The sequence below is a fragment of the Bacillus rossius genome, chromosome 10, assembly GCF_032445375.1.
Source record: "Bacillus rossius redtenbacheri isolate Brsri chromosome 10, Brsri_v3, whole genome shotgun sequence".
NCBI lineage: Eukaryota > Metazoa > Arthropoda > Insecta > Phasmatodea > Bacillidae > Bacillus > Bacillus rossius.
The window spans coordinates 34,288,701-34,301,619 of NC_086337.1; the positions used below are offsets into that span (position 1 = coordinate 34,288,701).

The window sequence follows — 12,919 nt, forward strand, 5'->3', positions numbered from 1 at the left end:
GCAACATCATCTATAACTATGCTTAGCAGAGGAATGATCATCAAGAGAAAATAAGCCATGACGTCAAACAGCTCGCTATGAAAACTAAAACTAGGACGAGTAGGCCTATGAGGAACGGATGCGTGAATCGCTCACCTAATTTCATCTCGCTCACGTTCATACGCATTAGAAACACATATTTACAATGTAACACGTCAGCTGATACATAGTATATCAAGATTAGTTAATCCTTTTTTAATTATATTTACAAACTAAAATGAGTTTTTATTTGCGGCATAACATTATTTTTTAATATTACATTTCTTCTTAATTTTAAAAAAAGCCACCCACCTAAGATTAACATATTGATTTAGATCCTAGAAGTCTAAATCAAATTTAGAACTCTAGTCGCCTATTACAACATAATCACAACAATTAGTTTTCAGCAGTCCGCACCCGACAGACACGCTGTATGCTGGACTAATTATAACTCCGAATGAGCTGATCAAGCTGAAAGACGGTAAATAATGAAGTATAGTCTCTAGTTTATTGCGGCTTGATGATATACTGTACATTCAGTTGATGAATGAATTTACTCCCGTTGAAGAGTGGCGACGTTCATCGGAAGGCCTGCTGTTAGCCACGGACGTTGAGTGGTTAGTTAATTGGGACGTGTGACATTCTCAGTTACTTCCCACTGTGGACGCCAGCTCGTAGTGAGCGACGGAGACAGCTCCGGTTCATCGGCCTGGACAGCCGGGAGAGGTTGGTTTTAGGCCTCCGCCAGACCGCGGGTTCGCTGGCTGATTGAGGAGTACCAGCGTGAGGCGGGAGACTGGGGCAGGCGCCAGAAGTGATGACAACTCCGGAGGGCTAAGGGAGCATCCAACTTTCTGGTCAGCCGAGTGGGGTAGTGGGCCGATGGTGGTACATATGCTGGCATGGGTAGCCTCAGCCCCCTGTGTATAGCCCAAAGCTCTAACGCCCTTCCCGGTTGCGTATGCGGCGTGATCCGCATCCACGCCCGTGGGGGCCCTGGGGCGGCAGGGCCGGTTAGGCTAAGAGCGCCGGGTAATAAAATAAAAGGGGGGTAAACCCCTGTGTCATGTTTTCATGTGGACGCCAGCTGACCAGATGTCGTTGAAACAGCCCTTACCTCCACCACTTGGCTGAGTTCGTCTTGTGCGATGGCGGAACCCACAGCGTTGGTCATTTTCCCTGGACCATCTCCCACCGGACCCAGGATTGAACCTCACATTAAAAAAAGAAAAGGAAAGGTCGCACCGTGCGTGAACGACGAGAATATATGTACAGCCAGTTATAGAATCTGAAAGACATGACAGAATTCGATGGGGTTGGTTTTGAAGTCGAGTTGTTGTAATCGCTATATCATCAAATTTTCGTGCAGACAGAAAAATGTCCTATTGCTGCCGGTTATTCCAATGCAAGTTCAAAATATCACAATCGCCTTGACCAATTATGTAAAATTATGGAGACTTTAATGTACAGAAATAGTCAATACAGTAAAAAGTTAAAAAAAAAATTGCTAACTGTTTTTCATAAAATGAAAGGCTTGAAACAAGAAAAAATTAAAATATTTGCTTGTAAAATTATTAAAATCACATAAAAAATCAGTTTTATAACCAAATATCAAAAAAGAACTATAATTAATTTCAAACTAATTATATGTTTTTTCAGCATTCTATTGTGCAATGATTTCAAAAGAAAATCATCGCAATATATTTTGCTCTAGGATATTTTGTTTTAAGTGATGTAATATATCGGCAATTTCTGTGATTTAATGAAGAAACCATATTTTAGTACTACAAAATTGTTTGTAAGATTTACAAAGAATCCGTATTTTGTTTTATTAAGTACTGGTATTTTGCAGCAATATAAGAAAAAATTGCGTAGATACATTTTTTTACATTTACGAGGTACAAGTAAATTTATGATCCCTGGATGATTATTAACAAGTACTTTCCATAAATTTACTGTAAAATTTTCTAACAGTGTATATATTTAATCCTCAGAGAGGCGTATCTCAGTTCGGATCATCCCCCACTGAGTTTAGACCACGCGTTATATTGTTACAGAAGACGTAAAAAAAATAGAGCCGCCTAACTTAGTGCACGTGATAGAAGAGAAACTTATTTGGCAATTCACAGCTCGACTCTTAATTATATCGTAAGGAGTAAAACGGCAGAGAGTGAGAGAGAGAAGACCATTTCTAAAATACTCATAATATTAATAGGATTTAAGAAAAGTATTTAAAGGATAATTATGAAAACATTGTGGCCAAAAACTTGGTTAGATTCTTATTCTTTCGTTCATTATCATTCTAGGTTCTATTTTTTTTTTTGGGAGGGGGACGAATCATCGCTCACAGAGGAGAACGAAAACGAGCCCAGCAACAGTATATAGCGTAGTGCTCTCTTTACATCTCTTTGGCCAAGTACGTATTCTCTGTCATCGCGTCAGAAACGTTTCACAACAATGTTTCACGAAATTTTTTGCATAAACCTTTGGCCTTGAAATTTTACTCCCATTGGGCCCATAGAAGAATTGAAAAACAAAAACAAAATATTATTTTCAAACTAATAAATATGTAAATATTTGGCTGAAAAATTTAAACTATAAAGAGATTTCTGTAATGTTTAAGTAAGGTTTTATGCAATGTATTAATGTGTGTACTTTTACTTTCTTTTATTTGGTCTTTTTATCTATAACAATTTTTTAAGCTATTTTATTCTTTTATTTTATTTTACTTCGTTTTTAACTTTAAATTTATGCAAACTTAATGTAAGACTTCTTAAGTTATTTTTAGTTATTTATTTGTCAGTTGTTACAATTTTTAAAATGTTTGCAATTAGTCCAAATGTCGCTGCATGTTTAAAGTAACTAGAGGCAATGACACGCATTCCTGTTTATTTTTCGTGAATTGTAATGAATGTAAAAAAAGGAGAACAATTAAAAAAAAACTGCAAAAATGAGCCGCGCGAGTCGCGGTAACATCTCGCGCGAACCGTCCTTTTTTTATAATTGCCTCGGACAAGGGGCCGCGTGTCCCAGCTCTGCTCCGCGCTAAGTGGAGCCCACCGCGCCAACTCCCGTCCGGCAGAACTAGCTCTGGAGTTCGTCGGGACATTCCTCACGCCCCGGTGGGTCGGATTCCAGCAGTCGCGCCCGCGGCGGCAACTCCTGGAGTCGCGAGGGAGCTTTGAGGAGCACAGGAAACTCCAGTTAGACCGCTCGTGCCTTCCGCGCCGGGAAGCTCGACCAACTTACCTGTTCGGCTCGGCGCGTTCCTGCGGCGGCGCGGACGTGATCCGAGACAAAGGGAAACTATTCCTCCGTTTGACTCTCCTGCCAATTTTTGTTTGATCAGATTTTATTACTTATCTGACTCTCTTTATGTTCATTCTTTATGTCACATTCGTGACTCGAGGCAAAGGGAAACTATTCCTCCGTTTGACTCTCCTGCCAATTTTTGTTTGATCAGATTTTATTACTTATCTGACTCTCTTCATGTTCATTCTTTATGTCACATTCGTGACTCGAGGCAAAGGGAAACTATTCCTCCATTTGACTCAACTGCAAATTTAGTTTGCTCAGATTTTTTTTTACTTATCTGACTCTCTTTATGTTCATTCTTTATGTCACATTCGTGACTCGAGGCAAAGGGAAACTATTCCTCCATTTGACTCAACTGCAAATTTTGTTTGATCAGATTTTATTACTTATCTGACTCTCTTTATGTTCATTCTTTATGTCACATTCGTGACTCGAGGCAAAGGGAAACTATTCCTCCATTTGACTCAACTGCAAATTTTTGTTTGCTCAGATTTTTTTACTTATCTGACTCTCTCTATGTTCATTATTTATGTCACATTCGTGACTCGAGGCAAAGGGAAACTATTCCTCCGTTTGACTCACCTGCACATTTTTGTTTGCTCAGATTTTATTACTTATCTGACTCTCTTCATGTTCATTCTTTATGTCACATTCGTGACTCGAGGCAAAGGGAAACTATTCCTCCGTTTGACTCTCCTGCCAATTTTTGTTTGATCAGATTTTATTACTTATCTGACTCTCTTTATGTTCATTCTTTATGTCACATTCGTGACTCGAGGCAAAGGGAAACTATTCCTCCATTTGACTCAACTGCAAATTTTTGTTTGCTCAGATTTTTTTACTTATCTGACTCTCTCTATGTTCATTATTTATGTCACATTCGTGACTCGAGGCAAAGGGAAACTATTCCTCCGTTTGACTCACCTGCACATTTTTGTTTGCTCAGATTTTATTACTTATCTGACTCTCTTCATGTTCATTCTTTATGTCACATTCGTGACTCGAGGCAAAGGGAAACTATTCCTCCATTTGACTCACCTGCAAATTTAGTTTGCTCAGATTTTTTTTTACTTATCTGACTCTCTTTATGTTCATTCTTTATGTCACATTCGTGACTCGAGGCAAAGGGAAACTATTCCTCCATTTGACTCAACTGCAAATTTTGTTTGCTCAGATTTTTTTTTACTTATCTGACTCTCTTTATGTTCATTCTTTATGTCACATTCGTGACTCGAGGCAAAGGGAAACTATCTGCGTTTGACTCACCTGCAAATTTTTGTTTGCTCAGATAGTTTTACTTATCTGACTCTCTTTATGTTCATTCTCATTCGTTGATCATCTTGCACAGACGTGACTCGAGGAAAAGCAAAGAAACTATTTCTCCATTTGATTAGCCTGCAAAGTTTTTTTTCCCCTTAGATTTTACTTACGTGAATCTGCTCTTAGGGTAAATGATAAAATACATCGAAATTTTTTTAAGACTGATTTCATTTAACGCAACTCGCGAAACGAAACCAATTTCACAAGTTTGATTGTTAACTTTCTCCATAATTTTTTTTTAAAATACATACGCAGCATACTTAGAAAAGTCATAAACGTGTCAGCGAAGCGAATTTTGTAATATTATTTAGTTTTACAAAAACATCTTCATTCTATTTTTTAATATTAAAAATAAATGCTGTTGATAACATTTAAAACCGCCAGAAAATTTTCATTTTAATAACAATATTTAAAATTTATAACAATCTTTAATGTTGACTCGACAATTTTCGAAAGTCAGTGTCAACTGTCGTGGCAAAGGAATGAACTTTCGGCGTTTTAATGGTTTATGGCAAATAAAATTCACTTGTGATTGCAAAATAAAAGGCAATAACGAGTATCCTGAATGTCTTTTTTAATCAATTTTGCACAATTTTAAACTTCTTTTGTTCCAATTGCAATTCTAGTTTACTTCTAGATACGTATTTGTTTGTGAATCAACACAAACCCTGCGAATATGGAATATCATGGTTGTGTTATAAATCATGCAAGAAATGAGGTCAATTTATCGTTTAAGGTAACGTACTTATATGTCAGAGAGCTGAACCGTTCATGATCCCCTAGATTTTTCCCACAGACTCGAGGTGTTTCATTTAAAGTTGGTAGAGGTTTTTTGGGCAAAATATTGAAGTTTGAGGCGTTGTACACACAATTAAAAAAATTGAAGGATATTTATAATATTGTAAACAGTTGATAATTTTTTGTACTCAAGTTATTTTAGCATTAGATTGTATATATATTGTATGCTTAGTTTTATTTAGTTTTATTTTAGCATTAGCTTGCATATATATTGTATGCTTAGTTTTATTTAGTGTATGCGAATTTTTTATTCTTTCTAATATTTATATTGTAAATATTGGAGGCAATAATTATTTTTAACATAATTATTACATTTTTTTTCAGAACAATAAAATTTCACTATTTTAAAGTTGATGTATGACTTGTGAGAAATAATCAAAAAAAATTTTGTGGATAACGCACATGCTATGCGCGTCCTTGAGCAAGTCAATAAACAAAGAAAATGTTCTCAAGACCAATCAAATGTTTGAGATTTATCTGTTTGTCTTTGTTAACTTACATTTGCCGATAATAAAATGTGCTATTTCTTTGGTTTCGCACGAATACAACCCTTTCTCGTTTACCCTCCCTGGGAGCAACAAGTCAAAATGAGCCACTCTGCTTTCGAGCGAGTGTGCGAGCTGCGGAATTCACTCAATTCGTGTAGGAGTAAAAAGGTCATAAGTGCTAATATTTTTGTAATTTCATTTTTGAGTGTAACTGTGTTTGTTGTGTCAACTTGCTCTTACAGTATGAGGTTTTTAGGGACATCATGGATCCAACTAGTGCCTAAGCAAGGAGACTTTGGGGAAACTACTGCTAGACCTGAAAGTCGGTGACTTCGACTTGTAGACGGTGACACCGGACGAACTACGGGAGTTGGCTCGTAAGTGGTACAAAGATATGCCTATAATTGGTAACTTACAATGTCACAGAACCACAAACACTTGCATATAGTGACGTAATGAAAACGTAAATTACTCAATTGAGTCAAAAATCACCTACTGTCCGACAGTACGGCCAAAAAAATTTCGCAATACTTTTGAGTAAAGTTCGTAAAATAAGAAAGTTAAATGTTATGAGTGATAATTCCTTGTTACAGGCCTTGCTTTTTCAAGTCCCTAGTGAATTACAGCCTTTGCTTGTGGAAGATAAAACACAGAATAGTAGAGGGGAAGAGGTTCAAAATAAATTTTTAAATTTCTTTTGTGGTGGGCAAATGAAAGAAAAATTGCATACACAATTTTTGTGTCGTAAGCACTGTAAAGGGGAAACAGCTTTAGCTTTTGTAGTGGATATAAACAATTATGTAAGTATACTGTATGACCCTTATCTGGATTTATAATTGGTGGATTTGCATATCCAGTGAACAGACAAGTAGTAAGGATTCTCGCCGTTTGAGTAACATTCAGCTGTGTTATATCTGTGGGAAAAGTAATCATTTAGCACGAGCATGTTGTTACAAGGCTCCAGCCAGGCGCAGAGAACTAGAGACGGGGAAACAGTCAGAGAGTCATGGAGCGGAGCCAGGGAACACGTTGACGATTAATTTCGTTTCCGAGTTTCGCATAATAAGTGTATATTTGCAACATTACAACACACAAAATAACTTGCCACCGAATTTAAACGTTACACATCTCTGGCGAGTACTAAAAGACTCGCTCACTTTTTTTTTTTTACAAACTAGATGACTGCAACAGTTTTAGTACGAACCTGTCATCTATATGTTGGCAACTGCAACATCGACCGAAATGTTGGTACCTACTTACCTACTTTACTTTTGACAGGGCTAAAACGTACATGCCAAGAAACCTCAGAAAATAAACACAAAAGCCTGTTATCCTTAATGCTTGACACTTTTAAATCTAGATTTTTAAGTAAGTATCCTAAACATAAAAACCATTAAAAAAAATTTAGACTGAGAATCAAAACCAGAAGTCAACGTTCACGTGAAACCTTATATATGAGCCGCCGATTTATTTTACATAATGTTTATAATAAATGAATTTTTACACTTGTAACTTATGTGTGTTACCAACGTCGTAATCTCCTTTTATATTGTACAAACAAGCCATCACTAAATTTGTACTACTTATAACCAAAAATTGCTTGATTTTCTTCCTTGCAACAAGGATCCCGTGAGCGAAACATAATACTGAAATCAAACAAACGAATCATTTATAAAAATATATATATTATTTTGTTATCTGCGAGGACATAACCATACACTTGTACAACTGTAGCGCCTGCCGAACGAACGATGTAAACACGGCTTAGAATAGGCCTAAACGTGCAAAAAAAAAAAAAAGAGGACAAAACAATTTATCAAAACCAGGTGAACAGGATCGTTAGAATATATTTAGTGTAGCGGTTAAGAAAATAAAAATAATAATGTACAAGCGGAGCCACCTAAGGAACTGGTGATAAATGTGTAAATTACAAAGAAAAAGGAAGGGAAAATATCAATTTTTTTCTTTCCTTTTCTCAGAAACTCTTATAACATAACCGCGCATTTTTCATCGCAAATCCCGCGCAGAGAGGAAGAGTAAGGAGGGAAGTTTCGCACGCCCGCGAAAGGCGTGATATAGTGGGCGCGGCGTGGTGTATGCTTCGTCCGCCCTCTCCCTCGCAGCTATAAATATTTTGCTAATGGAGGTTTCGTAAATGATGCAACCCCCGTAGCCGCGCGATATCAAGACTTCTTCCGCGCGAAGGAGAAGAATAAGAAGGGAAGAAGCAGGAGAAAAAGGAGGGGGGGGGGGGGGGCTGCAGGTTAAGGCCGTGACCCCTCGTGTTGTGAATGTCGTCCTGAGAAAAAAAAATCCCCTCCAACTCCCCTCTTCATCCTGCCTAACTTATTTCCAACGCACGACTCCGCCCCTTTAACAATGTTCCCACCTACCACCCTCTGCGTGGATTCTTTTCGAAGCTCCAGCGACCAGGAAGAGAAAGGGAGGGGGGGGGGGGAAGTTGTTTTAAAGACTCTCGCGGTGCAATCCCGCTATTGGAAATCCATTAAAGAAAAACCTGGAAGGGTCTCTGTTTAGCATAAGTGATGGATTGTTGTCCGGATTACCGCTCCTGCAAAAGATTACAGGGCGGGAATTTCGTGCTCAATTAGCTCACTTAGCGAGTACCGTTACATCACCGCTGCAGCCCCCCCATTCTTCGACTCGCTAACGAACTGGAGCTTAAATGTAAATGCGATGCTGTTACCGCAGTTACCGCCGTGAAAACACGATTCTGCTTCGGAATAAGTGATCCTTGGTGAATTTCTTTTTCTCCCCAAAAAGATTCATCATACTCACATTTACTTTATCGTACAAGTCAGGGAAATTACGCGACAAATTAATTTAAATGTATCAGTCACTTGTGTTGTTATATTATTGTAGTTAGATTTTTTAACAAATAGAATCACGTAAAAAATACTTTAAATTATATGTTCTAAATTCTACGTGCGTCTCAATCAGACAGGGAATATTTAGTCACTAAAATAATCTATAATTTATATAATGTGCACTCTTTCGAATTCAAAACTTTTAATTTAAAGCGAGTGTATACGATTTTCGTATTATTTTTTGTGGTGAAGCTTTACTGCCAAATCTCACCGGCCACCTGTGAAATATTAATTTTCATATTTTGATGCCATTTACTGGATTACTAAATATATATTTTTTTTAGTAATGGGTCATGTGCATGTTTTTCATAAAACAATTACTAAACCAGAGTTCGTAAACAAATTAAAGAGGTTTTTTTTTTAGTTGATACGTGAACACAACTTGTCTAAAAATGTTTACGGGCGCTGCATCTGCATCCGGCATTTTACCGCACTTCGAACCCGCAGTCTCTGAAACCCTAGCAAATGATCGTGAAGGCGTCTTAGTTGAGATTTTTTACTGGTTGCAAGGCTGAAAATGTATCATGGTGTTTTTGATTCACTTAACCTTTCTGTTAGCGCTTATAGGGTCGCTGTAACTTAACTGGTGGATTGACGTTAGTGTTAGTACTGCCAGTAATGACGGCGACACAGCTTTAGACCGAAACTGGTTTAAACAACAGGTGGTAGACCTAAAATAAGTTTTTTCGGAAGTCACCAAAACCGACAGGCAGTAGACCAACAGCCCTTTTTTTTTACCGATAGTAATTTTAGAAAACACCCAAAAATTTATCTCGCTGGGGAAATAGGTTAATTCTAGCAAGATTCAGTTAAACCACAGAAAATGACCTATCGACATTTTGTCAAAACTTATTTTACCGACAGTCACCTCACGTAAAGTCGTTTCTTTAATATTTGGGACATTTAACTTTTGGTCTACTAACTGTTGTTCGCAATACTGAACTCACATTTGGGTCCCAGTTAGGAAAGCACCAATTCGGCTTTCCTATAGTCTTAAGGATTATTATAGGTATCACCTTTATCCCTTGTGTCTATCTAATAGCATTTCTGTAGGCAAGGTCTTAATCCTAAAGAAAACAAAACAATCCACATATGAGTAGATGCAGATCGTTAGATATCCATTAGTATTATCTTTGAAAGATTTGTGCAATGGGAGTGCATGACTTGATGTAAGCTTTTGGACATACGCCATTGCTAAGCACATGTATGTCTGTAGAAGAAAACTACAAGAAACCAAAAAACAAAAAACAAAAATTAAGCAAAAATTGCTGTTGTCAACAGGATATATACACCACATAATATTCCGTAACAGGAATATGGTGAACAAACAAAGAAAAACAAAGAAAAATGGACTAAGAGAACAACAGTTGAAAAGAGACAAAAACACAACAAAACTGTCATGGAATATTATGTGGTGTAAAGGCTATATCCTGATGACAACAGCAATTTTTGCTTAATTTGTGTTTTTTGCCTTTTGGTTTTTTGTAGTTTTCTTCTACAGACATGCATGTGCTTAACAATGGCGTATGCCCAAAAGCTTACATCAAGATATCCATTAGTATTTTACAAAGGTTTTCAAGAACATCTGTAAGCGCAGCTAAGAGCCACAAACCCAGCTTCACGGGTGAGACAAGTATTGTTTTGTTATCTTCACATCTGGTACTTTAAGGAGCCCGCCTTGTTAGAGGCATATCTGTGTTTTGGTGAGGCGGGATGATAAATGCTACGCCAGTGCGGTTTACCCTCTAAGCTCAAGGCTCTGAACTGGCTTGCAGATTTCTCGCTGTGCATAGGACATCTATAAAATCTAAGCGGTAACCACGACATTATAAACGAAGCAATGAAGTCAAAGGTGTAATGCATGGTCCTTGGGCGCTTCACATGTAAAATATATTATGAAAATAGGCGTTTTAGCCCTGTTCATGCTTATAAAATGACAGTTAAAAAACAAAATGCGTTAACAGAATTACACATATGTCCTCAGCGTATTCTAATTCTTTTTTTTTTGTAAACAGACATCACTAGGCTATATTGAGAAGTTTTTAAATAGCGTGGATTTGTCTAAGGCTCTTCAAATTGCATGTGTGCCCATGTAGTCGGGGCCCATGATGGCATCCAGATGTCGGGTCCCTGGTACCTGGTAGCCTAGGGGTAAATCTGTGAGCCAGCCGGTTCCTATCCATAATGTTCTTACTCCTGACTGATGGAAGAACGTCGCGAGAGTTGAACCTCATGCCTGACAGGAAATCATGTTACCTCCGATCACAGCTCCGGGCATGAAACCACCGTACCCTCCCGCAGCACTCCCTTTCAAATGAATATTTGGGTGGCACATAAAGGCCCAAGTACCCCACATTTATGGAAGTGCATCGTGACGCGTCATACTCCCGTCGATGGCCCCACGGAACTGGTCCAGGAACCTCCAGAGTCTACTTTGAGCAAGAGGCTGCAACCATCTACACTCAGCCCTCTGAAAGTCAGGCTTGTCGACCATCACCCGAGGTTCATGCGACTCTACTACCCCTACAATCTTTTTCGTCCCAGTTTGACCTCAGTCATTCCAGATGACACCAGACAGTCTCTTGATTGCGACATTTTTCACGGCCAGAGAAAATAACAATCACGTTCGGACAGTGTTTGTGAAGAGAAAGGACTAGCGAGTTCTACCCCGATTGTGGACCCAGGTACATCCTGGCCCAAAAATTGTGTGAAACCAAAATTTGGATAAATTGGTCTGCATACTTTGTATCCATACTCGGGATTGATTTGAGTCCCGTTCGCCAACTTGTTACAAGTGTTTCCATCTTTTGCCAAGTAGAGGTAGGAAGGTCTACATAGTTACAAGCTAAAAGTAATATCGTAAAGGGTAGTTTATGTTTATACACACCAGATGATAGATGACCGCGAAAAGCTGCTGGTACCTAATATTTCAACAGTACCAGAGTTAACATCCATCGCAGGCTGGTTATCAACCTTTTTTTGATACATATTGGCTAGTCATGAAAGTTACCTTAGTACCTGTATTGGTTATGACGAACCAGAGAAGAAGAAAACGAGCAGGTCTTTTACGACCCTGAGCCACGATGGGACCGATACGGACTCCCTAAGAGTCGTAGGGAAATGGATACGACGTTCCATCACTGCCCGGGCGGCTAAGGTGTCAAATAACCCCCACTCACCTACGACGGTGAGGTTGACCTTGCTGTTGCGGGTCTGCGCCACCTTGAAGTCGACGCGGCAGCGGTACACGCCGCCGTCAGCCTCCTGCACGTGGTCGATGCCGAGCTCTGCCGGCTGCTTGTCGACCATGAAGTAGGCGCGGTTCGCGAACACGCGCTCGTCCGACCAGCGCTCCGCCTGCGAGAAGTCCTTCTCGCGCGTGTCCACGCTGGAACACAACACCGACTCTCTGTGAACAACCGGTATACATGAGAGGTACGTTGCTTTTCAAGCGAAGTTCGCGAACAAACGCCTGCAAGAAGTCTTTCTCGCACGTGACCACACTGGGAAACAACACCAACTCTCTGTGAACAACCGTTATACATGAGAAGTACGTTGATTTTCAAGCGAAGTTCGCGAACACGTGCTCGACCGACCAGAGCTCCGCGTGTCCACACTGGAAAACAACACCCCCTCTCTGTGAACAACCGTTATACATGAGAAGTACGTTGATTTTCAAGCGAAGTTCGCGAACACGTGCTCGACCGACCAGAGCTCCGCGTGTCCAACACTGGAAAACAACACCAACTCTTTGTGAACAACCGTTATACATGAGAGGTACGTTGCTTTTCAAGTGAAGTTCGTGAACAAACGCTACAAGAAGTCTTTATCGCACGTGTCCACACTGGGAAAAAAACACCAAACCTCTGTCAGCTCATTGAACATATTATTTGCCAATACATCTGTAAAAACTTTTGTTGTGGTGGGCGGCTTTTTGTGCGTCATTGAGACTGTTAATTTTTTTTTCAAGTTTTATGTCCGAATTCCTATACATTTAGTGCTTGACGTTATTGTTATTGCAAACCCTTTTAAGTTTGCTCTGTGTGAATTACTACTTTAGATTTACAATTTTAGTACAAGCCTGTATCTACT

At 39.0% G+C, this 12,919-nt stretch overlaps 1 protein-coding gene across 1 annotated transcript in view; it reads right to left on the reverse strand.

Moving 5' to 3' along the window:
• The window catches only part of LOC134536317 (hemicentin-2-like), a 365,105-nt gene that overhangs the window by 242,577 nt on the left and 109,609 nt on the right, over positions 1–12,919 (reverse strand). The window contains exon 3 of the mRNA XM_063376068.1: positions 12,007–12,215. Within this exon, the coding sequence (XP_063232138.1) occupies positions 12,007–12,215 (209 nt within the window). The remainder of the gene's footprint in view (positions 1–12,006; positions 12,216–12,919) is intronic.